General features: G+C 44.2%; 1 protein-coding gene across 1 annotated transcript in view; it reads right to left on the bottom strand.

The window, feature by feature from the left end:
* The window catches only part of SLC22A3 (solute carrier family 22 member 3), a 30,198-nt gene that overhangs the window by 5,326 nt on the left and 649 nt on the right, over positions 1–24,223 (bottom strand). Inside the window, 6 exon segments of the mRNA XM_010162515.1 lie at positions 495–709; positions 840–937; positions 5,769–5,886; positions 6,930–7,095; positions 9,712–9,866; positions 11,815–11,918. Coding sequence (XP_010160817.1) covers positions 495–709; positions 840–937; positions 5,769–5,886; positions 6,930–7,095; positions 9,712–9,866; positions 11,815–11,918 — 856 coding nt within the window.

The raw sequence follows: 24,223 nt of genomic DNA, 5'->3' as shown, positions 1-24,223 counted from the left end.
CCTTAACATTGTCCAAACCGCAGGGAGGGTGAGGACAGGGCAACAATCTCCCTGTTGTCTTCCACAGCCACTATATCATGTTGTGATTTGCATAATTTTATTTGCAAACAAGACCACCAAGCTGCCTCAGCTAAATCACTAATTTCCTACCTCATTAAGTGTCTTCCAAGTCAGGGAATGTATTTTCCCTTTATGTTTGTATACTCTTCCCTTGCGTTTGCCTTCAAAAACAGTACAGGGCCTTTATAAACATTTTTTCTAAAACTACAAACTACACCCAGCTGTTGCTCAACACCCACCAAAGATATAACCAGTACATGTCCCAGGTCCATCTATAAGCAAATAAGGTATGTTGTTTCATGACTGCAGTGCTGCTTGCATCACCAGACAGTTTTTACCTTCATCTACAGTTTTGTGTGGCCTGCTGATCTTGCTTAAGGAGTGTCAGACACAAGTCATTGGCCTAAAGAGCCTGAGGTTGGGAAGGGAGTTACCTTCTGGCAAGAAGGCAGTAATAAGGCATGCAATTCCTGCCACAACGTTGCTTATTCCAAAGGGAAGGCGCCGGCCAATGCGATCAATTGTCACTAAAATTAGGAGAGCAGCAGGCAGCTCCACAGCTCCTGAGATGAAGAAGTCCAAGTAAAGGTTTCCTCCAACAATTCCTAGGCGCATGACAAGCCCTTGGTAGATTAGGGCACTTGTGAACCTAAATAACAAAGGGAAAAAAAGGTTGAGAGGCAAACAAATGGCCACAAGTCATGACTAAAAGTCACAAGGGATTTTTTCTTCAAAATCTCCCCACCCTGGTAACAAGCTGGACCGACACAGGCACTCACCAGGCATACATCAGGATGAGCGTGTTCCTCCTCATCCGGGGAGTCCTCACCAGGTCAAGAAAGGAGGGGTTGCTGACCTCCTCATTGCTAATAGTGATCTGAGGAGAAAAGTAAGCAGCAGAGTCAGCTGTCAGGGGTCAGGCAGGTGCTGGGGCAGTTTCTATGTAAACACAGTGCTCTGGAATATTCCAATCTAGGGAGCAAAGGTGCTGATGAGCCAGCTTGCTGCTTTTAGCACTCCAGAGCAGTGCATAGATATGGGAAATAGCTTGTAACTGGGAACAGCTGTAGGCTTTCCTTAATGATGGCCATGCAAAAATCAGGAAAAAAATCCCCAATGTTGACTTGAGAATGGAAAAATCATTTCCTCATTGTAAACTGAGAGAGGTTGACCTGGAATTTCTTGGAAGGCAATAAGCAGTCATTGTCACATCAGGGTCACTGGGAGCAGAACTGCCTGCTGCCAGAGGTGACAGAGAGGAAGAGACCATGTCAGGAAGGGCAAAGCAATGGGCTATGGGAAGCAGGGAGAGAGGGGGTGAGCAGCCAGCCAGGGGCTTGGGAAGACGGCTGGTGATGCAGATGGGCAGCAGGAAGAAAAGAGGAGTGAGAGAAAGAGCAGATCTGTGAAGGTGCTTGGGTGCTACAAAACATTCAGCTGATGAAATTCAGAGGGTCTTGAAATACACAAGCACTGTGCTGAACATGGCTTTTATCCTGGAAGAAAGAAACTCTGCAAAGTATGAATTAACGGCCTTCATACTGCCTACAAATTATAATAAATCTGTTCACAGCTTCCTCCAATACACTCACAATGAGGCACTAGATGAAATCATTAGAAGGTTTAACAATAACAGAAAAGGGCAGGATTTCACACAGCCTGTGTTTACACATTGGAGTTCATTGCCATAGGATATTGTGGAGCCAGAACATTAGCAGGGCCAAAAAAGGGATTAGGCACATTGATGGAGGCTGGTTTTAACTGTGGCTGTTTGTTTTTAATTGTGGCCAGCAGTTTTTAACTATGATGTCCAAGCCAGAAGGAAATCCTTTTGTTCGTATGTTCATCTGGCAGGTGAGGAAGATGAGGAAGAGAAAGCAGAAGTGATTTTAGGCAGGGACAAACCGTGAGACCACCAAGAACTGGCAGCCATGGCTGGGATTGCCACCAGCTCTCAAGCAGCTGTGGGAAACATGGGGTTAAATGTGCTGAGTCCCATTTAGGAGGATTTCATTCAGCCTGGCTGCTTTGACTCCCACTTATTGCTCTTTTCCTGAGAGAAGGCCTAAGAGAGCAAAGATGAGAGTAAATCCCTCTCTAAGACCACAGCACCCGCTGCCCACACGGGTGCAGGAGCCCACAGAAATGATCCGGGCCAGTGAGGAGATGTGGGTGAATGGATGGGGAAGGATGTGGGATGAGAACACAGGCAAAGGCACTGCTCAAGGGTCTTGTTGGCTCAGCCAAGGCTATGCCCAAAGCTTTTGCCCTGTATTTGCTTTTCACATGATAAGTAGCACAGATGTTCTTCAGTGAGATCTGTCTGAATGTATTTGCACATGACTTTTTTCATGAGTGACACAAAACTTTTTAAGTGGACAGAGAAACTCCACATGTGTTTGAACTTCCTTTCTACTCCCTCTTGCTTTTCTTCTGTAAGCAAAGCCAGTTTTCTACAAAGCGCTGCCACTTCTGCTGTGTGCCAGAGCCCTTTGTGGGGCAGGCAGAGGTTGCTGGGTTTCTGCACTGCTCTTGGACTCTCATATTATGGTTATAAAGCTGCCTCGACTGTGTTTATAAGAGTAGGCTGCCAGCCACCAGTTGTGACTTTGTGCAAATATGGTTTTTGTTTTCCAAAGGACTACAGATAAATTCAGCACAGCTGCTACCATATATTTTTATGCCTTAAAAAAGTCATAATCCCAAGCATGACTCAGCATTTTTTATGGATTAAAACAAAAAATCACTGTGGAAAGTCAACTCTTTGTAGGTTTTTTTGGGAAAAAAATCCTCTTTTGGTTCTTTGAAGTCAAGAAGAGCTTTGCTATTCACATCAGTGCAGTCAGGAATTCAATGACAGAGCCCATGTTTCCAGAGTTACACTATGCGAAAACTCTGAAGGAATTTTTATAACAAACTTCCCTGGCATTTTTATGTCCCACCAAATTACAGATCAGTTTTTCTGCATTAATTTTTAAAGATTTCTCATAACATACACATACAATTCTGCACAGGACAGTACATCCATCCGTACATGTCTATAATACATATGTATGTAAGTTGATATGTACTGGAAATATATGTCTACATATGTCTATATAGTAGAAATATACACAAAGGGAGAGGGGTATTTGATCCACAGCCCTCTCAAGATGCAGCTCTTACTCAGCTGGTTGCAGTTCATTCTGCTTTTGGACAGAGACCAATAATGAAAAAATTAGTTTTTAAAAAAATTAAGCCATGCTAGGATAATTACAAGCAACTGGAAATAAGAGTTTGTAATTTATAATTGATTTTATGAGTTCTGGACAGAGCTGAACTGTACCAGTGTTGTAACTCACAGAGCAATAAAAGCAAATGTTTATCTTATTTCATACAAAGGTCATTTGTGGTTTCTGCATGCCAATAAAAATGCAAGGCAGCTACATTCAGGGCCATGTAAGGGATTTGAACAATGAAATTTTTACAGACATATTGGAAAATCTTAGCCGAATGCATGGACAGATAATGCCTCTGTCTTCCCCCTGTCCCTCCACACCTGCAACACTTTGCCTGAAATTCTGGAGTCGCTTTGTGAAAGTGAATTCTGACGTGAGTTAACGTGAGAAATACAATTTATCTGTGACTAACGCACTTTCTGGAGATGCTCCCTCTCCCCTGGGCACAGCACCAAGAATGACAGACATTGTATATTAAAAAGGTCCCAGGAACGGATCCAGCACAAATCTGGATGTGTGGAGGTTAATGTGCTGCAGCTGCGAGAGGCCTAGGGTCATGAGCAGGGACACTTTTGAAAAAAATTAAATATCACTTAAAACAAAAGGCAGGGAAAGACACACATCTCCATTCTGATATGACACTTTGAAAATGCTGATGTTTAGAGAGGGGAAGTGGATGTAGGAATGCAGGGCTATACATGGAGAGGGAACTGCAGCAGCACAACCTTCCTGCTATGTGTCTTGGGCCACATTTAGCCCTGGGTAATGCTAGCCAGGATGGGGGAATCTCACCAGTGTATATGCCCCAGCCAAGAACAATATATGGACTTACCCTTTTCTTTCTCCTTAGTCAGCCTTTACAGTTTGCTTCTCTCCCACCAGTTTCAGTCTGCAGTCCTCCAGTTACATAACATGCTACTCCAACATGACTAGCAAAGCTCGTTCTGCGCTGTGAGACAGCTGTGGGCGATTTCCTAATCTTGGCTGGTATCACAGAGATGCTTGGCTTCCATTGGAAAAATGATTCACTAGTTCACTAATCACTAGTTACTGCTCATCAAAACTCCTTCTGTCACGTTGCTTCACTAACACACAACAGTCTTATCCAGTATATCTTGGTTTTAGCCAAGGAAGCTATATATAACCTTTTCCCCTGACGAACTCCCCTCCTCATCATTAACCTTTGTGTGCTCCCCTGTGCAATATAACATTCACCATAATACCATTGTAGCAATGCTATGGCACTAGAACAAGTTGCTCATGAATAAAGCAGCTGGCTGTGGAAATGTGTGCTTCAGCATACTCATGTCTGCCGACAGATCTAGTTTTGACTTTACCAAATCATTAGTCCACAGTCATATATCCTAAGAGGTGTAGTATAGGTTAGGGCCCAGCTTCTCTATGTAAACTGTTGTGTGAACTTTTAACTTGACAGAACTGTCATTAACTGTCATTAGCATACACTTAATGAAGTGGAAATACAATGGAATATTGGTATAAATCAACTAGCCATTTCTATACTTCTGTTGCCACATACCTCTTCCTGTGTGCACTTCATGCAAGGTCTGTATTTATAGCGGGAATGGTCCTGAATAAGCAGAGTTGCTTAGGCTAGCTGGGTGATTTATGGAACTTGCTTCTTACCAAGTAAATAAAATCCTGTGGATTTAGGAATAGCTATCTGGTATTTCATAAGACTGTCAATAATTACTGCTTGGGTTTCATGCAGAATTACAGTCTAGGATTTTGGTGAAGCAACCCCACTTTTTTTTATAAGCTGGGCTAAATTCTCAGGTTCTCCCTTGCTAAAGAACAACAATGAGAAAGATAGGTAAGATACCAAACTGTGGGAACCCAGGTTGCCAACTACCTGTTACAAAGCACTCACATCACAATGTCCCTTCCTGACAGGATGGGACACATCAGTCCCCTCCAAACACTGCCATCGCAAAGTTTTTGCTTTTAGTCTCAGTGAAAATTTAGTTAAAAGTCACACATGATAATTTTTTATATGTATAAAAATGAATATGTATGCATATGCATGTATGTAGGCATAAAGGATACTACTGTGTACTGACAGATGAACATTTTTATGTAGGTCATTTCTTTTCAAAAAGAAAATCATAATTTCTGAAATTCTTGTAGTGTATTCAGTATGTCACCTCTGGGCTGCTGTGTGCTAACAATTTGCGGCTGCTTTCCTTAGTTCAAATTATGATTTCTAACATTACCATAGCTTGCATTTAGGCTCCAGACCTGGTCTGCTACAGAATAGAAGCCTTGTCCATCTGCTGTCATCATTGAACCATAACGCCAATCATTTGTACCCTCTTGCAATTAACAAAGTAGATATGGGACTGGCAACCTTGTTCTGGTGAGCAACTTCAAGTGTTGCCCATCACATAAAGAGAATGCATTTTAACACAACTGAACCTTCAAGAGATTAAGAAAGTTTAGAAAAAAACCTCTAGCTCAAACAGATGACAGTACCTCTGAGTAATGTGGTGAGAGGTATTTCCCATTGTGTTTTGCAATGTTGTGCATTATTTCTAATGCCTTCTCTCCCTTTTTGCGTGTCAGGAGCCAACGTGGAGATTCAGGAACTACCCTGTAAGAACACAGAATTCATAAATAGGAGTTTTGCCCTTTAACATCATAAGTAAATCAAAGTCCTTTGCCTTTTCCCTGTGTTAATACAAAATACACTGACTTTTCAGTCTCTGGAGACAGAAACTCTTTTGTGGACTGTTTTTCCAGTAAGTCTCCTGTAAAATATCTGATCTTGTGGGCAAGAAAAAAGAAAATAGACTATATCAATACGCTGCAAAGCTGAAAAATAAGTAATCTAACTATTGTCTTTGCACAATGGATGTCAAAAGTATTATAATCAACAAGCAAACAAGGTGCGCGTAGAACAGCAAGGAACAATGAAAGTCAACACTAAACACATGTAGTACCAAGTACAGGCAGACCAGGAAACTTCTAGACATATTGTTTTAAGATAGACACACAGACACTCAAATGTATATGTATTTTATAAACTGAACACAAAGCAATACTACTGACTGGTGTTTCAGTTTCTGCTAGTCTAGGGTTAAGATGACTAACAATTTAAAAGTTCACAACAGGCAATGTTTAAGGAAATAATGTGCAGAAATAAGGTATGGGGATTAGTTTCTTTGGATCCAGCCCACAGGATGGGTGCACTCCACTAGGACAGATGTTTACCATGGCACAGTGCTCTGCCTTCTCATTAGCTATACTGCTCAAATCATGGGACCTGTAGGGCAAGTTCAGGCTTGAACTGAGTATGGAATTAAAGGTAAAGGTGGGGACTGGTTGATGAGAAAAGCAGACTTTGGTCAAGTTAACTAGATAAACAGCCAGCCACAGGATCAGCAGGAGCAGAGCAGGGTTCTGTGAAGGGCTAGCTGTGGCTGACGAGAGGCAAACCCTGGGCAGAAAAAGGAAAGAAACATGTGCCTGCAATCCGCTTCCAGTGACTTTAAAAATGCCAAAATCAACAACATCCAAATATCTTCTTTCCAACCTGCAACGTCTTGCACATTTCAGACCTGGGACCAGAGTGGGGCTCTCAAGGTGCTCAAATAGTAGTAGCAATAATGACAAGAGCAATGACTGCAATGTTACCAGTAGTAGAGCAGGAAGAGGAAGTTGGGCAGTGAAATGGTCAGCTGGATCCCCTGCCAGGTGGGAACCAAGTACGCAATACCAGGGAGAATCATAATTCCCAGGGTGAAGAATATCTGAATCACAATCCCAACAATCCGCTGGTCAGAACCAACGATCTCTGTCACTGAGCAGAAAACAAGCCAAAATAAACAACATAGAAACAAACATCACTGGAAAGAAAAATATTAGTTGTGGAACATAAGGAAGGATAGTATCAGGTCACAAGTCTGTCTAGTCCAGCTTTTTGCCTTCAGCAGTGTAAGAATGACACTGAGACTGTCCAGGGCAAGCATGGGTGACACCTCCTCATTAATTCACCCACAATTCTTCAGCTAGAGGGGTTTCTGACTGCATGTTTACTAATTAATTAAATAGGGCAAAAACAGGGGTTTGAGAAATGCATCATGATCATGCTTAGTGGTAAATTGTTAGCACTCTTCCAGGCACAGTTTTGGCCCATGCCTCAGACTAGGGGATCCTCCAGGTAGGGGCTGCCCCCAGCAGATAATACGGACACGGTGTCTGTTGGGAAGAGAGTTCAGCCGTAGCATGCTGGTTGCTTTGAGGGCTAAGGTATGGTATGGTCCACAGTTTGTTTTATTTATTAGAACAAACATAGCATTTGTTGTTGTTTTTTTTTTTTAAATCCTTAGTGGGTTTTTTATTCTGTGAATGTGTCTAATCACTTCTGAAACCCATGTAAGCCCATATTGCAGCAAAGAGAGGTTCCTGGGGCAGCCTTGGGGCAGTTGTGATTCTGAAGCCCGGATCAGTAGCTTGGGGGATATATTAATGGCAATCATCCTTCTGGTGCAACCAAACCAATGATCTCTATATGCCTTTTAAAAGATACTAGTTTGGTAAATACTCTGGGTGATACCAGGCCATAAGAGTAGATCCCTGAAGGGATTTAGATGGAATCACTCTCTCAAAGAATTAAGCACCTTGCTTAGGGTTGGGTAATATATTGCTCCTGAGGATGCCATATCTGAACCATTTCCTAAAGTTAGGCAGTCCAATTAGAGCCCTGTAAAACATTCCTTTCTGTTAAAACTTGGTCATTTTAAGGAAGCCATGGGTCTGTCATGAAATATTTTGCTGGTTAGAGCACTTGCCAAGGTTTTAGGATAAGATCTCAGTTTAAAATTAGGCCATGTACTTGGAAGTGAGGGGAAAGCAGCTTCTGGCCCTTTCACTGGGTCTTGGACCTGAGCTGCTCAGTGGTGTAACTTTGCCCAAAAAATTTAGATGCTTCTGGGCTTTAGATGCTGAGAGGGCTATACAGGTATGTTTGTGCATACATCACCACAGTATTCCCAGGTCTCACTGTAACTGTTTATATCTGGTTGCAATTCTGCTCTCATTCGTGTAAATTTCAGTAGGAATTTTAGAAAATTTGTCACAGGCCTCACAGACTACAGTGATGGTACAAATTTTGGCACTATATAATGATGTTATTACTGTGTTTTGGATTATCACAGTAGATTAGTGAATGGCTGGTCTTCCTTTTAAGTAAACCTGATGTCTCATCTCTAGTAGGATGCTTTCCTCAATTTCATGTCATTTCACGCTCTGGAGAGGAGTTTCCATTTCTGAACTCGGCAATCATTCAAGATGCCACACCAATACCTTATTATCATAAAAAGTAAGGTTGTTAGGCAAGGAGCTTCATCACTGGACCATGACTATAACCTATCAAAGAGTCTGAATCCTTGCTGGTTTTCTGCTATTTATGAAAAAATTTTCCATTCCTTTTCCCTTTTCAGGAGATAATGATGCTAATATGGACCCTGGTGTACAATATGTCCAACCTGGCACTAAGCAAAGCCTCCCAGCTACACATGAAGAGCAGCTATCCAAGTGTCTGCCCTCCCAGTGCAGAAAAGCAGTTAACTCTGTGGAAGATGTTCGGACTCTGCCCAAATTAACCATGTCCCTGTTTGTGTATCCTGTTTAATTTGAGCCCTGTTCTGTAGATTTTTATCTTGCTGATTTTCTGTGTAAGAAAACCTCTCTATATACCCATTCCACTCCTCCACTTTTTATTTATTTATTTATGTTACTATCTCTGCATCAGACTCATTAGGTAACCATAAAATTCCTCAGATAACATCAACAGAAAGTGTTGCATTGCTACTGAATTGCCTATGGCCAGCTGCTCACAATCATATTCAGATACTACAGTGATGGGTACAAAAAGAGACCCTGGACAGTTCTGAAGGACACACCACCCTTGGTGGTCTGCCCTCATGCCTTACTTCTTCTTTGCTCTTCTCCATGGGATCCTGTGAGGTCAGGCAGGCATGTATACCACTACTCATTTCCATCTCATACCAGTACTGAGCAATGGAAAGAGTTTGCACCTGCTACCATTCTCAGAGGTCACCTCTGTACCAGTAAATTAGCAGACATCGCCAGGTAAGGAAAAACTATACTGTTTAGCTGCTAGAAGGGTCCCTAGCATAGTCTGGACAAAGACCAATGACTATTTCCCCATTCAGTTGAGGCATAAGCTCGGACCACGGATGATGCCAAGTTACAATTTGCATGCAGGTACCTTGTCTTGGAGGACAAATGTATTAACTAGGGTGGATTTGGGTTATTCATTGTCTGCTGACCCCAGGGCCAGTGCTTTGTTCTCCCCCCAAAAAATATTATCAAGAGCAGACATAGCCAGACTCCTCCTCCATCAAAAAAATCTCTCACTTTTCCTAATCAGAAAGAAGATAACAGTTCTCACCGATCACATAGCATGTCATCCAGGTTCCCTTGCCAAACACACCTTGGAGAAAACGGAAGATCAAAAATACAGTAAAGTTTGGCGCGAATGCCACTATGATACCACATATCCCAACCCCGAGACAGGAGAGCAGGTAAATGAGGATTCTGCCATATCTGTTGAAAAAGGAAAAGAAAGTAAAAATCATGAAAAGACACAAAGAGTTGGGTTTTTTTCCTGGCATCTCATTCTAGTGCTAGATCTGAAAGTGCCTTTTTGAGACTGGCCTTGTTGCAAAGGAAGGCTGCCTGAACCTCCATAGTGTTTGCCCTTGGGCTACGGGACTCTTTTCCCTGTGGTAGTTATCATTGCCTTTATGTCACTAATTTTAAAACTGATGATGTCCTCACCAGGCCCCCTTTTGTTTTATAAAACAATTTGTCTTTTTGTATCTAAACTATGGCCCATATGTTACAGTTCAGATTTTTGATCCAGTTGAAATAACTTTTGGTGGGCATTTCTGTTTTCACACATTAGTCACCTAATAGTAATTACAGCCAGCTTTGTTAAAGTAAGTGATTTCTTAATTACTTTATGTGATTTTCCAGTGTTTTGTTTAGGTTTAGACCACTTCTTTTTGAAGTCTGCCTAATGTATTCATGAGTCTCATTTTCCAGCAAAAACGATCTTTTTTAATAGATGTGTCCAAGGTAAGCCACAATTGCAAAAAAAACCCAAAAAACAAAAAAACCCAAAAAACTCCCTGTAGTTTCATGGCAACTGTGTCCTTGGAACACAGCTAGAATTTCTATTTTAATCTCTTCTGCATTGTTATTGTTGCTGTTTTAAGAAGAAACTGTGAAAACTGATGTATCTGTTTATCTTACCAAAATGTATTTGAGATAATATTTGTTTGTTAATTTTGTTCAAAAGATTTCATGAGAAGAATTTATACAGGGCAAAAATCAGGGTATCTTCAACCAGGTCTGTTCTTTTGAGCACTGTCAAGAAAACAAGAGTCCACTGGTTTGGCTACAGCACATTCCCCAGTGCTATCCATGTGCAACATTCATAGTTGTATGGTAGTTACATTATGCTTAAAGGACAAATACTCCTAGACCTATTATTTTATCTTAATAATTAGCTGTGACACCTCTACTCTTGCACAGTATTAAGGTGAGCAGAGGAATCTTAAGTTACCCAGTGCCATGGCATCTCTTCCACCTTACTTTATCCTTATTACTATAAACCTTGGAAAGATCAGATTTTCCTTAAAAGTATTTTTGCTTGCTATTTCAAAATTTGTTATGTGATATTACATTCAAGATAATTCTATAAGCATTGTATTTGAGTAATTATTAATATTATTGCAGATACAAAGAAAAATAAAACGGGCAGAAATAATGTATTTTATGAACTAAAGAAATATGATCTGCCAGTGAAATGGTCAGTGGTGCTCACAGCCAACGCATAGGTTGACTACCATTAATTCTCAGCACAAAGCACAAACCAGGATCCCTGCTTTAGTCTTAGAGCTAGGTAGAGCTTTTGTTAGCTCCCCACTCTGGGGCAGGTTAGCTGCTCAAGTCTGAATACCAACCACATCTTTTTCCTGGTATTCATCCAGCTCTAACACAGTTGAGGACTGGCTGGAGGAAGCTATGACCTTGGTGGTAAGCATGCGAGTCCAGCCTTTGATTGGAGAGAGTTACCATACTGAGTCCTTTCCTTCTTTCCTTGAGTAGATGCTTTCTTCATCAATGGTGCCTACTAAACATCCTCCAGTAAACACCAGTCCATAAAACTCCTCTGAGTGCTTCCTTTTCTTTTCCGTGTCCTTCTGCCCTTCCTGGGTCCAGATATGCACAGAAAACATGGGAAACCACAATAAAAGCTCTTTTGATGACATTTTAAAGTCCAACAGGATCAGGAAGTACCATCACATGAAGTTTTCAGCCCAAAAGGAAGCAAAGATTACACTGGCTAAGTTTCATTAACCCAGGATGGGGATTCTTATCTAAAGTTAATTAAACCTCCAAAGTGTTGAGGCATGCTTACTGCAGGTGACATTACAAGTGATTTCACCTCTGAACAAACCAAAGGACAGCAGTGCTTATACAGTACCTGTCTGCAGCATAGCCCAGGGTGAACGCACCGGCCAGAAACCCCAGATTGAGGATAGCCTGCGAGAGATCCAGCATCCAGGCATTGCGGCACACGAGGTTGTACTGCAGGAACAAGGGAGAGGCATAAACACCCCAGGTGGGTCATTCATCATCCCCAGGGCAAAATGTGATAGAAACTGCACAGAGCTGGGTAGGAAAGGGAAGGAAAAGAGGAAGGGAAAGAAGAAGAGGAAGTTCAAATGTGCTTGCTCAACAGCAAACACCAGTAGGCCAGGGAAGTGCAGCCATAGCAAGCACTCTTCAAACTATTGTGAAGATAGAGGGAGAGCTCCTCCTTGCCAAAAGGATGCTGTGTGTCATACATCAGTTGTCCTGATATGGAAAGCAAATTGCTCTTTTGCAAACCAAACACAATGTTGTTAAATATGTTGCCAAGGCAAAGCCATGACTTTATTTAGTGCAGAATAAGGGTGTACAACTATAGCCAAGGGAAACGTCAGCTTATAGAAATGGTTTAATTATTTTTCTTAGTTCCTTCTAGATAAAAGCAAAAACATGCGGTCTCTGAGGAAACTGAAAACAGATCTCTCATCAATTTTAGAAACATTGAATATGTATTTACTTGGTGTAGCTTTCCCAGACTTTTCTATTCCTTATACTGCAGTAGCCATAACTCCTTAACACAATGTTATATTGGTGCATATCTGAAGAATTCATTCACAGGGATGCGGGACAGGCTGGGGCGAAGGGAAGAGGGAAGTGAGGGACAGGAAGGAAGACAAAGAGATTAGGAATTAAAACTAAAATGAAACTAAAAATAAAGACAACATGTCATTGGAAATTACTTTAGACTTTCTTTGAGAATAAATACCAACCCCTGCCTGTCAAGTTCTGCAGACCTTAGGGGAGTAGGGAGGTTTCAATTCATACCTGGGGTGACCTCAGGAAGAATGTGGCTTTGGGACCAAGGGAAGCCACAGACAACAGCAGCTGCCACCATTTACCCTAGAGACACCCTTTTGCTTTCAGGCATGAGCTGTAAGAAATCTTTTCATCACTAACAAGGTGTGGGTTGCTGAAGCACACGCGGCGTGTTACATTTGTGCTCACTGACATGTACCACAATACCAGTGCTCAAACACTGTGCTTGGACGAGATGGCCACAGGGGTCTTTAGAGAGAAGATTAAAAGCTGCTTCTGCCACTCACAGATCTCCAGACTCTGAAATTTAGTGTTGTGAGCTGGAGCTCCATCTTAGCCCATTTGCCTGCTATAATGCCCAGTGAGGATTCCCTGAGCCTAGGATTTCAGATGTGCTTTTGCAGGACACACAGAAGGCACCTAGACTTAAGATTTCACTGAGCCTGAATTTGGACCTAAGAATCTACACTAATACCCTTAAATTTTTATTTATGTACCTAACAGTTTTGTTTTAATATTCTGAACTCCACACAGGTGCCACTCACATTCATTTCAATGGGCTATTCTTCACTTTTGAAAATGAAACTCCTTGGTTTTGGTTCCAAATGTGATATACTGGTCCTGTATGAAGCCCTCCCTGCTGGTCTATCAATCAGCATGATATTCCTCTCCAAGGTTTTGATCTTTCAAGCAGCCAAGCTGCTTGTGAAGTGCTGAGCAATCTTAACCTTCACTGGGAGACAACTCCAGATGACTCCATGCAAACCATGAGCTCACATTTCTCTGTTATTCCTGGGGATTGCTAGGAGAGAGGTTTGAGGACTTGTCTCTTCCTCTCTGTCACTGTTACTGTTACAGAGAGTAACTACAGGAGAATCATAACTGTCAGTTATGGTGATTTTACCAGATGTCCGGGATTTGGGTTTGTTTGTGGCTTTTTGTTTTTTTCTTGAAGCCACAGGACTGGGAATTTTGTGACTGAGAACTGTGGTTTCCAGCTCTCATAGCTGTGAAGAAAAATGGCTAGTAACCTTTTAGGTCCCCAACCTGATAGATATCCCACTCCCATTGACTTTAAACAAAGTCATGGTTTTTATGTCAACCCCATTACTCCCGGGAGCCTAACTGGCCACCTTTCAGCCAAGCCAGGCCATCAGCATCTAGCTTCTACTTCCTTCTTGAGCAGGAGCTGCAGAAACCTCAGCCTCCTCTGAGAGGAATAAAACCTGTTCTTAGCTGTCATACTCAAGGGCTATTGCAATGCTTTCCTAAAATAGCCTGAACATGGAGCAGCACTTTCAGACTTCAAACACTGCTTAACCTTTTGCTTCTTGAAACTATGACAACCCTGACAAATAGTATCAAAAGATGCGGCTTTGGAAAGCAGAGTTTTTTCATAAGAATGATCATTGAAAGAAGATTTTGGAAGGCAATGCAATTGATTCTGCTTATGGCACAGGTTGGGGCTCTCAGAGGAACATCTGAAGCCACCTGTACAAGTGCAATACAGCTTACCAGAGAGCTAAAAACTAGCTACAAGAAAATACTGTCTTAAGTGTGCTGCTGAAGTGTAACAGAAAAGGAGATAATCACATGAAGAGACAGGCAGAGAGGGTAAGCAGGAAAAGCAGCTTCACATGAGCTCAGGGAAACCTCTGTGACTTAGCCAGAGCTGCACTCAGCTAGACACCTCACAGGACACACGCCTGGTCTGGGTTCCCCAGCCGGGGACCATGCTGGACACACTGGCACTGCCATGTGTGCACCAAGGAGACCATCTGGACAGCTGCTGGGCATGTTATATTCATGAAGAGGTATATAATATACATTGTCTGGTTGGTGGGCCTCTGGCACAGCTCCTCTGGCCAGCTTGGCCTGCGTTTCAGGTGCAGGTGACACATTCAGGTGCTGAGTGTCACTGCCCAGCTGAGCTTTCGCACCATGCAGCAACAGCTCTCCAGGGACCTTGAAGCACCACACAGGCCTTTCACTCTCCTTGCCTGTCTCACCACACAGCTGCGCTGTTCCCTGTGGGTTTTTGGTCAGCCCAGCGCCAGCAGGAGAGAGAGACCCCATACTCTGTGGGGCTGGTGGCAGCTCTACTGAGAGCTCAGAGCCCAGTGCCACAGGCTGTTTTACAAAACGCTCTGCTATTTCACGCTGTTTCCTACCGGTGGCTTCAGAGCTGGCTGTGGTGTGCTGGCTTTCCCCAGCTCTTTACAGCAATGGAGTGTGACAGAGGCCAGCTTCAGCCTGCATCTCTGCTCCAGCTCTGGACACTGTTTAACACAAACCTTTACACTGTTATTTTCTGCTTCCAGCTGACACTTGCAGCGTGACCCTGAGAGCACCATTCTCCAGAGAAGCAGAGAGAAGCCCTCAAACCTCTCTCCCAGCAGTCCCCAGGTATAACAGAGAAATAAATGTGAGCCTATGGTTTGCATGGAGTCATCTGGAGTAGTTTCCCAGTGAAGGTTAAGATTGCTCAGCACTTCACAAGCAGCTTGGCTGCTTGAAAGATCAAAACCTTGGAGAGGAATATCACGCTGCTTGATAGACCAGCAGGGCAGGCTTCATACAGGACCATGTTTAAGAGTTCTTCACAGGAGTGCCCAGCTCTGAGAGTAAAACGTTCTCCAACACTTGCGATTGCTCCTGAAGAAGATAGTCATGAGAGGACTCCCTCTCACAACACAAAACAGCTGGGGAGAGAATGAGGGAGGGAGTGAGAGCGTTATTGCCTCTCCAGAAACATCACTAAATTAGGGTGAGAACAAAATTTAAAAGTGCATGTAATAATAAAACTGTTAAAGCAATGTCAAAATGAGATGATGCTTACACAGACATAAAATTCATTAAAAAAACCATTGGAGATCACTTAAAATGCATTGGCCCCTAATTGCAGTTGTTGATTTCAGAAATCAAGCTCCAAATTTCTAACACCTATAAGCTGCATTGGGATTGCAGCTCTCTCTGAGCTGACACACCAGGTTTCCCAAGACCAGGGAGGCTATCCTGGCAGCCCAAGAGATGGCAAAGGGAGCACAGTGCCAGGCGGGTAGCTGTCTTTTGAGGAGCAGAGGGAAAGCTACAAAGCTACAAGATGAGGATTTCAGCTCCCCAGGGGGTGGTGGGTGGCTGCCCAGGCAGCACAGGAGCCATGCCCAGGCAAGCACATAGCCTGCACAGAGCTGCCAGAAGGGACCGCCCCAGCGCCCGCTGCAGGCACTGGCCTTCAGGATTTATACTTTTGATCCTTTTTCAAAGGGTATATTTATTTTTTAAATAACTTAATCCCTCTTTACCTTAAACAGGCAATGAATAAGCTGTCATGAAAGAGGGCAGGCGAACAAACACATGCCAGAAAGAGAGAGGGAAAAATATCTTTACAGCTTGACATAGCACCTAGCATTTAAGTCATCACCCTGCTAATGTCTTGCTTTTCATTTGCAAACATAACCTTTAGAGGGGAACATAACCTTCAAAAGAGAACTGTACACCCTGCAGAGATCTTTTTTTTTTTTTTATTCTAGCCCCCTGTCAGATGACATCACCACTTCAGCTGTGACCTGGTTTGGTTGTGCCTGACAGTTATCTCTATCTGCATCATTTTTAGGAAAAGCATCTGCATTTGTTTACACAGGACTTCAGCCAATCTCCAGTTAGCCGGTAGCACTCCTGTGTGACACTCCCCCAAAACACCTCCTATGACCCTTGTTAGCAGCCTCCACAAAGGGAGCGGAGTGGTGCCTCCTGTATCTGAACAGCCATATGCCCATCCATGCATGAGCTCATGTTTACACTCCTACCACACAGGCTGCTCCTATGCCCAAGTAGATCCAGTCCATGCTGTGAGGAGCTTACCTATCAGGAGTGCTTCCATGCTAATATCCAGTGGCACCAAGGAGCAGAGGAGCTATCCCTGTTAGTAACCATCTTCCACTGTAATAGGAGATCTCATTCCCTCAAAGTGCAGGTTCTTCTCATAACATACCAAAAAAATCCCAGCATATGGTCTTTAAATGTCACAGACTATTCTCACACAATCACAGTTAGTTTCCAAAATTGGTAACATTGAGAATCAAAAACTCTAGGACTGTCTATCTGTCTAGACTACAGCTGTCTGACTTTGGTTTTCTTTGTTTTCTTCCTGAATGTTCCAGTTTGACACCTCCAAGGAAGAAGAGCTATAGCTCACAGCAATTGAAAACAAGTTGCAGAAGAGATGGGACATCAGTGGCTCATTGCTGAGCATTACACAAGACTCAGCAAGCCAGCACTCAGCTCAGGTTTGTCTTCAGAAGCATCACCTCTATGGCTGCAACAGCACACCCCTGCTGCTCCTGCAAAAATTGGGATGCATGATGGAGAAACAGATGCTGGGGTGAGCAGGATTTACCATCCAGTCCTCCCTGTGCATTTGTAGGTGTCTCTGTCCACAGTGTCTTCCTTGTGAATGTCTATGCCGTGAAGTAAATCTTTCTGCTTTCACTTGAATAATCTCATTCAGGATAACATAGCAGAAAGGGAATGTCACCATGTCCAGTTTTCAGTCCCCTTTCCTCTATAGACTTGCAATTTAATTGCTAAAACATTTACTGCAGTGTGGGGGGGAGGATATGGAAAAGGAAAAGAAAGCCTTAGGTTTTTTTTACCCCTGATCTTAAGTCTATTTGTTGACCTGTGCAGTGCTGGCTACACCTAAATGCTGTTAAAACCTAGCTAGCTGGCTCTTCATTGCCGTCATCAAGTGGGTGAGCTAGCTCATCTGGCCAACTCCAGCTAAGGTCACATCCTCTTCCTCAGCATTGCCGTGCTCAGCCCCTCACTGCACAAGCACATGCACCCAGCACGACCCTGCAACTCGTCTCTGCATTCAGCACTGCGCTCGCCTGCACCATTTCTGTCCGCTGTATGACAAAAAGCATTGTGTGCCTGAACACGGACCCCTTCTGTTTAGAGCAGACTAAAAAAACGTTGTGCTGCCTAAACTGATAAATGATCTACATGGTTTATCAGGCACTCCTTTCCTCTTAGCTTAGTCAATGAGCTGCAATCCTGAGCAGAAGTGAGGTGCTGCCAACAGAGACTGGCAGCAGAAACTAGCTCCTTCAGGACATCCCCTTCTCAGTGTCCTTAACAGAGTGGGGAAAATCAATCCCTTCCACCCCAATGGCCTTGCAGTACAGACAGGCATACAGTCCTGCTTGAAAATACACCCCTGTGATTAATGTTTTCCCACCCACTGGAGGTTTGAACATCAGTGCAAAATCCCAGCGCAGATTTACAGTAGCACTGGTGTGGCTGGAAGGGACTATGCTGGTGTACTCTGCTGATCTCTAAAGCAGCAGCAAACCACCTGCGCCAGATCTCCCTGGGAGAAGGAAGAGGTTTTGCACTGGGTCCCTGTAGTTCATTAGTGGAGTAATCTTTATAGACAGGAGTGGGAATTGTTTGAGATGGGAACAGAAAAAATGCTCATATGTGACTAATGATTGGGAAACATGAGGGCTGTGGCAGCTGCTCATTTCTTCATAGCCTTAGCAGAAGGCATTTTCCATTTTAGTTTGACATGCAGACTAACCACAGACTTGTAATTCCTGGTACTTGAGAGGCCTTTATGCATCAAGCAAGTCCTAAAACACATCACCACACCTATCCCTGAAGAAACGCATTGCTTTAAATGACAGCATGTCATTAAAAGCTCCTCAAAATGTGGCAACCTCAAGTAGGAGTTTGGAAGCCCTTTACTGCCTGTTAGAATTAAATTTCAAAAATATGGAAACTCTTTGGTCAGTAAAGAGACCTACAGCAATTCCTCAGTCCAATTACAACAGTCTATTGAGAGCCCACTCACACATTTTAAGTGGCATTCATACAGATGGCCAAAGAGAGGCTGGTTTAGCCTTCCTCTCCCAGTGAAAAGCAGTTTAGGGCAATATTCATTAGTTAAGGAAACCTGCAGAGATATAGGCTGTTGCTGCATGTTCCTTAGTTGTTGCTGGGCAGCTCTTCTCTATCTCTCTTGTCCTCTGGCTGCCAAACTACTATCTTCCATGTCTTGCTTTAAGCTGAGCTCTTGTCAGGACAAATGGAGTCAGCCTTTACCCAGAATCACAGAATCATAGAATATTAGGGATTGGAAGGGACCTCGAAAGATCATCTAGTCCAATCCCCCTGCCGGAGCAGGAACCTAAATGAGATCACACAGGAAGGCATCCAGGTGGGTTTTGAATGTCTCCAGGGAAGGAGACTCCACAACCTCCCTGGGCAGCCTGTTCCAGTGCTCTGTCACCCTCACCGTAAAGAAGTTTCTTCTCAAGCTTAAGCGGAACCTCCTGTGTTCTTTACCCTGCTCCCAGGGCACTGTGGCTTAAGGCCTGAGGAACAGCTTAGCTTTGAAAGCTTTGGAGGTTTCTCGCCTATGCACGGACCAAGGCCCAGCTGGACACCTTTGTGTCTCTGCCACTCATCACCTGGACTCACAGAGACTCCTAGGACAGAAGAGATGCTTTGTCCTTTTTTTCTTTTGTCTATCCATGGCAAGAAGGAGATGGAGAAACTTACCACCTCCTAAAGGGGGAAAACATTAGCTGTCCTGAAAATAATAGGAAAAACCAAGGCCCAAACCTTCAGCCAGTACCAGCTGGCTCAATGGCAGTGATGGAAACAGTCTCACTGGCGTAACCTATGCAAGGAACTGCTCCAGCCACTCTCATATGAAGAAAGCTTAGAGCTTCCTAAGAAATTCAGCAATTGCTGCTCCCTCTGCTCCTCTGTCTGCCCTTTTCCCTTTCCCCCCAATGCTTAATGTTAATCCCACCATGACAATGGAAATAAGACAGGGTGCTGCTATGCCAATGACAATAATCACACAAGATCAACACTTTGAGGGTGAATTGCGTTATTGCCTTGGAGGAGGACAGCAAAAGGATCAGCTGTGCTTTCTCCACCCTGAGCCTGACTGACATGTTATCTCATGCTCTGCAGGACTGTAAAAACTATGAGACAAACATTATTGCTTTGCTTATTGGTTTCTCTGCAAATGCTGGCTGACTGCTATTTTCTGAGACAACTGGCAAGCAGAGAAGAAAAAAAAGATTTATTCCCAGCAGGTGCAATAGGATATGTTCAGATGATCATTTGTCCACCTCAGACCTCACACTTTGGCAATAAATTGTTGCCAGGTCTCAAAATGACATAATCTATGACGTGAATTATTTGCTGCAAGACAGGGCATATTGGAATAAGTCCCTTCTGCTGAAGTCCTGCCAACAAAGACTGCTAATAAGCCTAAAATATGCCAGCTGTGCTGTAGCTGCTGTTGACCGTGTAGACTTCCCTCTTTCTTTCATCCACCACCACGAGCCATTCAACCTTCAGACGCAACTGTAATTCATGCACATGCCTCTAGGAGTCATCACCACCAAAAATGTACGAATAAGACAGCTATTACTTTGCAAACTGTTGCCAGCCGCCCTTTTGCAGAGTACTAGACTTTCTCCACTGGGCTGAAAGTGCCTAGTGCCAAACCCCAGCAGTATTAAAGGTCAGGGACTCATTCTTCAGCACAGTTTCCTGGGGAAATTAGTTTTATTGGCTTCTGTATGTCCTGGGTACGTGTGTCCCTCACAAGGCTCACCCAGCAGGAGATGGCAGGCAACATGTTTACTAGTTAGGGAGTGCAGGGGGTGACCAGGGCTCCCTTCCAGACTCCTGGGCCAGAGCATGAGACTGTGCCCCCCCAGTCCACTGCCCCCCAGCACCTCTGCTCTTCCTCCTCCTCCATCTGCTGTGCAGAAAGGCCATCCTTTCCTGCCCTCCTCCTCCTGTGAGAGGTGCTGCTGTCATCAGCCTTCCCTCCCGAGCAGCACCAGCCACCTGCTACAGCCAGCATCATTTCAGATGCCATCAGCTGGCACCAGACACAAATAGATTTAGCTCGGTAATTACCCCCTCAGCCTCCCTCTCCAAGCAAAATCCGAGAAGCCGCTGGGTTCCTGTCCCATCGCTGACGCACACAGCCACGTCTTCCAGTTTCACAGGGAGCTGTACGGGACCTACTCAGTTAAGAGAGCAGATTGCACAGGGCCAAGGTCCTCTGCACAGATCCACCACCTGCGACACCATTGCGTCGGAGGGGTCACTGCCAAGTTTTACACATAGTGGAGGACTTTGCTGATATCTCAAAGCCTTTACATCATCCCAGCTCCAGTTTGCTTGATGCTAATTCAGGCACCACAGTGCTGGGCTGTGTGTGCGGCAACAGTGGACAACTCCTCTGATCTGGACTGCCCTGATGGAAAAGCCTGACCTAAAGCAATGGAGCACAGAGACCCTTAGGCATGTCACTACAGAAGCAGGGACCTCCTCTCAGAGCCCGTTAGACATCAAAAGAAGATTTTTAAAGGGAATTTTTAGCAGTGCTCTGTCGCTTGTCACTTAGACCAAACTAACTCTCTTTGCCATGTGTTTCTCCTGTGATGATTTCTTAATAGATTTTGCTCTTCACCTCAAAGGAGGAAAGCCCTGGTGTGTTCTCCCAGCACCCCACTGTACCCCAGCACTGAGACTTGGGAATCCTACAGCAGCAGGTGATGCAGCAGGCACCCCAGGTACTGTCTACAAAGCAGTGGGTGCTTTTTACCAGTCCACATTCCCTCTTTTTCCTCTGCTTCCTTCTGCTGATGCTACTATGAACACCTCTGCAGAAGATAGCTATCTAAGATGAGAGAGTAGCCAGTGAGCAACATGCTCCAGTCATGCACAAATCAGGGCAATAAAGTCAGGTACTGCAATACCATTCATTTCACAACTCCTAGTAAATCAGTCCCTCCAGCCCTATGATTTAGCTTCTTTAGGGTGCTCAGAACTGATTGCAATAGCCTGTGGTTTGGCTGCCAGACCTGCTCTGTAATATGACATATTTTCCCAGGGAAGGCTTTACATGCCTGCATTTACCCTCTGCCTCTCCTGCCACGCTGCAAATCCACATCAGATCTGCGCTTGCCGTAGGCCTGAAAGAACTCCTTCAGTATCCTCACGGCTTTTTTCCCCCTTCTCTCTCTTTCTCCCTCAACATATGTCCTTCAGATTGCCCCGTAACTCATCCTTTTAACTTTGTCCCCCTGGTCACTTCCACTGTTGATTCAGCCAGAATAAATTGCCAGAAGTCTTGAGAAAGTTGAAAGAAACAGAAACATTTCCACACACATGGACAAAAAGAAACATTTACGAGTAGAGAAAAGACATCTTTGGTGAGCTGATTAAACACAGCACAAATCTGCTTAAATTGAGTTCTGATTTGTTAGAGCGTCCACTGAGCAAAGGCAGACTAAATTAAATCTGGGATTTAAATTGTCTTTGCTGGACATATAATGCATTAATAACAATCAAGCTCCTTTTAATAGCTGATCTCAAAGCAATTGAGCCAGGACGTGTGTGCCACAAGCTTCCTTGTTAGATGAAGGAACTGAGACTCATGGGTTGTGATTTATCTGGCAGATGTTGCAAAACTGGGAACAGGATGCAAGTGCCACAGGTCACAGCCCAGTGCTTTCCGGCCAAGGTGCACCTGGCCAGAAAGAGTCCTTCTAGGAGCCCCAGTGACATTGATGATGGGACCTGCTAGCCTGGCACAGGGGACAGGTAGTCTCACGCTGTCACTACTTGCAGACTGCTACTCCTTGGTTTTCCCAATGTGCACCTTTGGGAGCACAGGTAGGGAGTGTTTCCCCATGCATCCCTTCATCCTCCCTCCCTGGCCCTGGAGGGTCTCCCCAGGAGAAGAGACGAAGAAGGTGCAGATAGACGAGGTGTTTGCCAGGGGACATTGAACCTTTCACTCCCATTTATTGCTGCAATACAAACACTGGTTTCATTTTCTCACAGCTGTACCCAGTGGCTTAGCACTGCTGGAAAATCACAGTGGCTTTGCTAAATACACAAACCTCTGCCATAAACGGACTCTGAGCACAGTCTTATGGACACAGCTTGCATGCTTTCACCTACAGCAAGGCTGAAGGGGGAAAAAAGGAACAACAAAAGAAAAGTAATCTCTATATTTTTATTTTTAAGCTCTGAGGGAAAGGCTAGCACAGACTGCCCAGGGAAAAGACACCCTGAACTAACCCCTTGCAGTTCCCCAGCAGAGGCACCTCGGAGGCAGCAGCATGACCTTCTCACCATGGCCACCTCCCATGCTTTGCTCCAGAGACAAGCTACAGCTCCCAGGCAGCATTCGTCCTCCCACCCACCCAGCCCTGGCTGCCACTGCCAGCACGGGCAGAGATACATCATCCCCAGGGACTGAAGTTTGACACCAGCTTCTTGTGTATCACCCTCTGAGCAGCCTTGATTTTGGCAATCACACACAAAAGCCAGTTCTGAAGCTTTGCTCTAGGGCCAGCCAGGTCCTCTGATTAATCTTCTCCTGAGCACAGATCCCGGCTGTGCTGCTAAAGCTGCTCAAGTCAGATGCGGTGCTCAGGGAACAAAGGTGCTGCTCTGAAGAGCCTGAAGCCTGCGAGCAGATCCAGCAGTCCAAGCTGGCTGGAGGAAGGATGGTGAAATGAAAGGCCAGGTTAGGCACCGTTTTTCAGTTCAGTATTTGCTCAGGGCTTCGCCTGATGTGCCCTGCTCCGTGTTTCGGGGGGCACAGCTCCAGTGCAAGCACCTAGTTAAAAACCACAGCAGGAGGCTCATGAGACAGGCAGGAGCCAGAGCCCACAGCTGGGCTGACACATTTTGCGGTGCACCTTGATGATTTCCTAGCCAACCCCTCTAAGCACACTTCATATTTTTCATCACTGCATTGGTGACAGTTACTGTCAGGATGACCTTAAAATACACAATCCTAGTGTGCAGCCTGATCACTGGAGCCAGACCACAGCATATCCACAGCACAATTATAGATTACACAGAGGATCTCCTAGGAAAGCATCTTAAATGGCCTTTCGCAGCCTCATTAAAAAGCCTCTACATTTGCCAGCACTTACCACCAGTAGTAACAGTCTGAGGTTCTCAAACCTGGCATTTCAGGAAAAGCTGAATTATAGCTTTGGGCGCAAATGTGTGTTTGTGGTTTTTTTCTTTAGTATACACAATAATTTCTGCTGACTCCTGTCAGATCTCAGAAGGGCAGACTGCCACCAGTTTGGGGTTTTTTTTACCTGCAGACTTAAATGTTCAGTACTGAAAATACAGAGTCAGAAGGGCAGACTGCCACCAGTTTGGGGTTTCTTTTACCTGCAGACTTAAATGCTCAGTACTGAAAATACAGAGAACAGATAATACACAGAGATCCAGATCATTAAGCAGTATCAGTTACACTTTAGGGTTTACACTACCAAATTTCTGGCCCAAAATTGAGCACCAGCAACCTCAGCTGCAAGAACTTAACTCTTTATTTTACTCTGATACTCCTTCTGCAGCAAAGCAGTCTTTGTGTGAGGTGTTTGGATTTGTGTGGCTTGGAGAGACACCCT

The sequence above is a fragment of the Antrostomus carolinensis genome, unplaced genomic scaffold, assembly GCF_000700745.2.
Source record: "Antrostomus carolinensis isolate BGI_N321 unplaced genomic scaffold, ASM70074v2 scaffold922, whole genome shotgun sequence".
NCBI classification, from domain to species: domain Eukaryota; kingdom Metazoa; phylum Chordata; class Aves; order Caprimulgiformes; family Caprimulgidae; genus Antrostomus; species Antrostomus carolinensis.
This window is presented reverse-complemented; position numbering and strand designations above follow the sequence as displayed.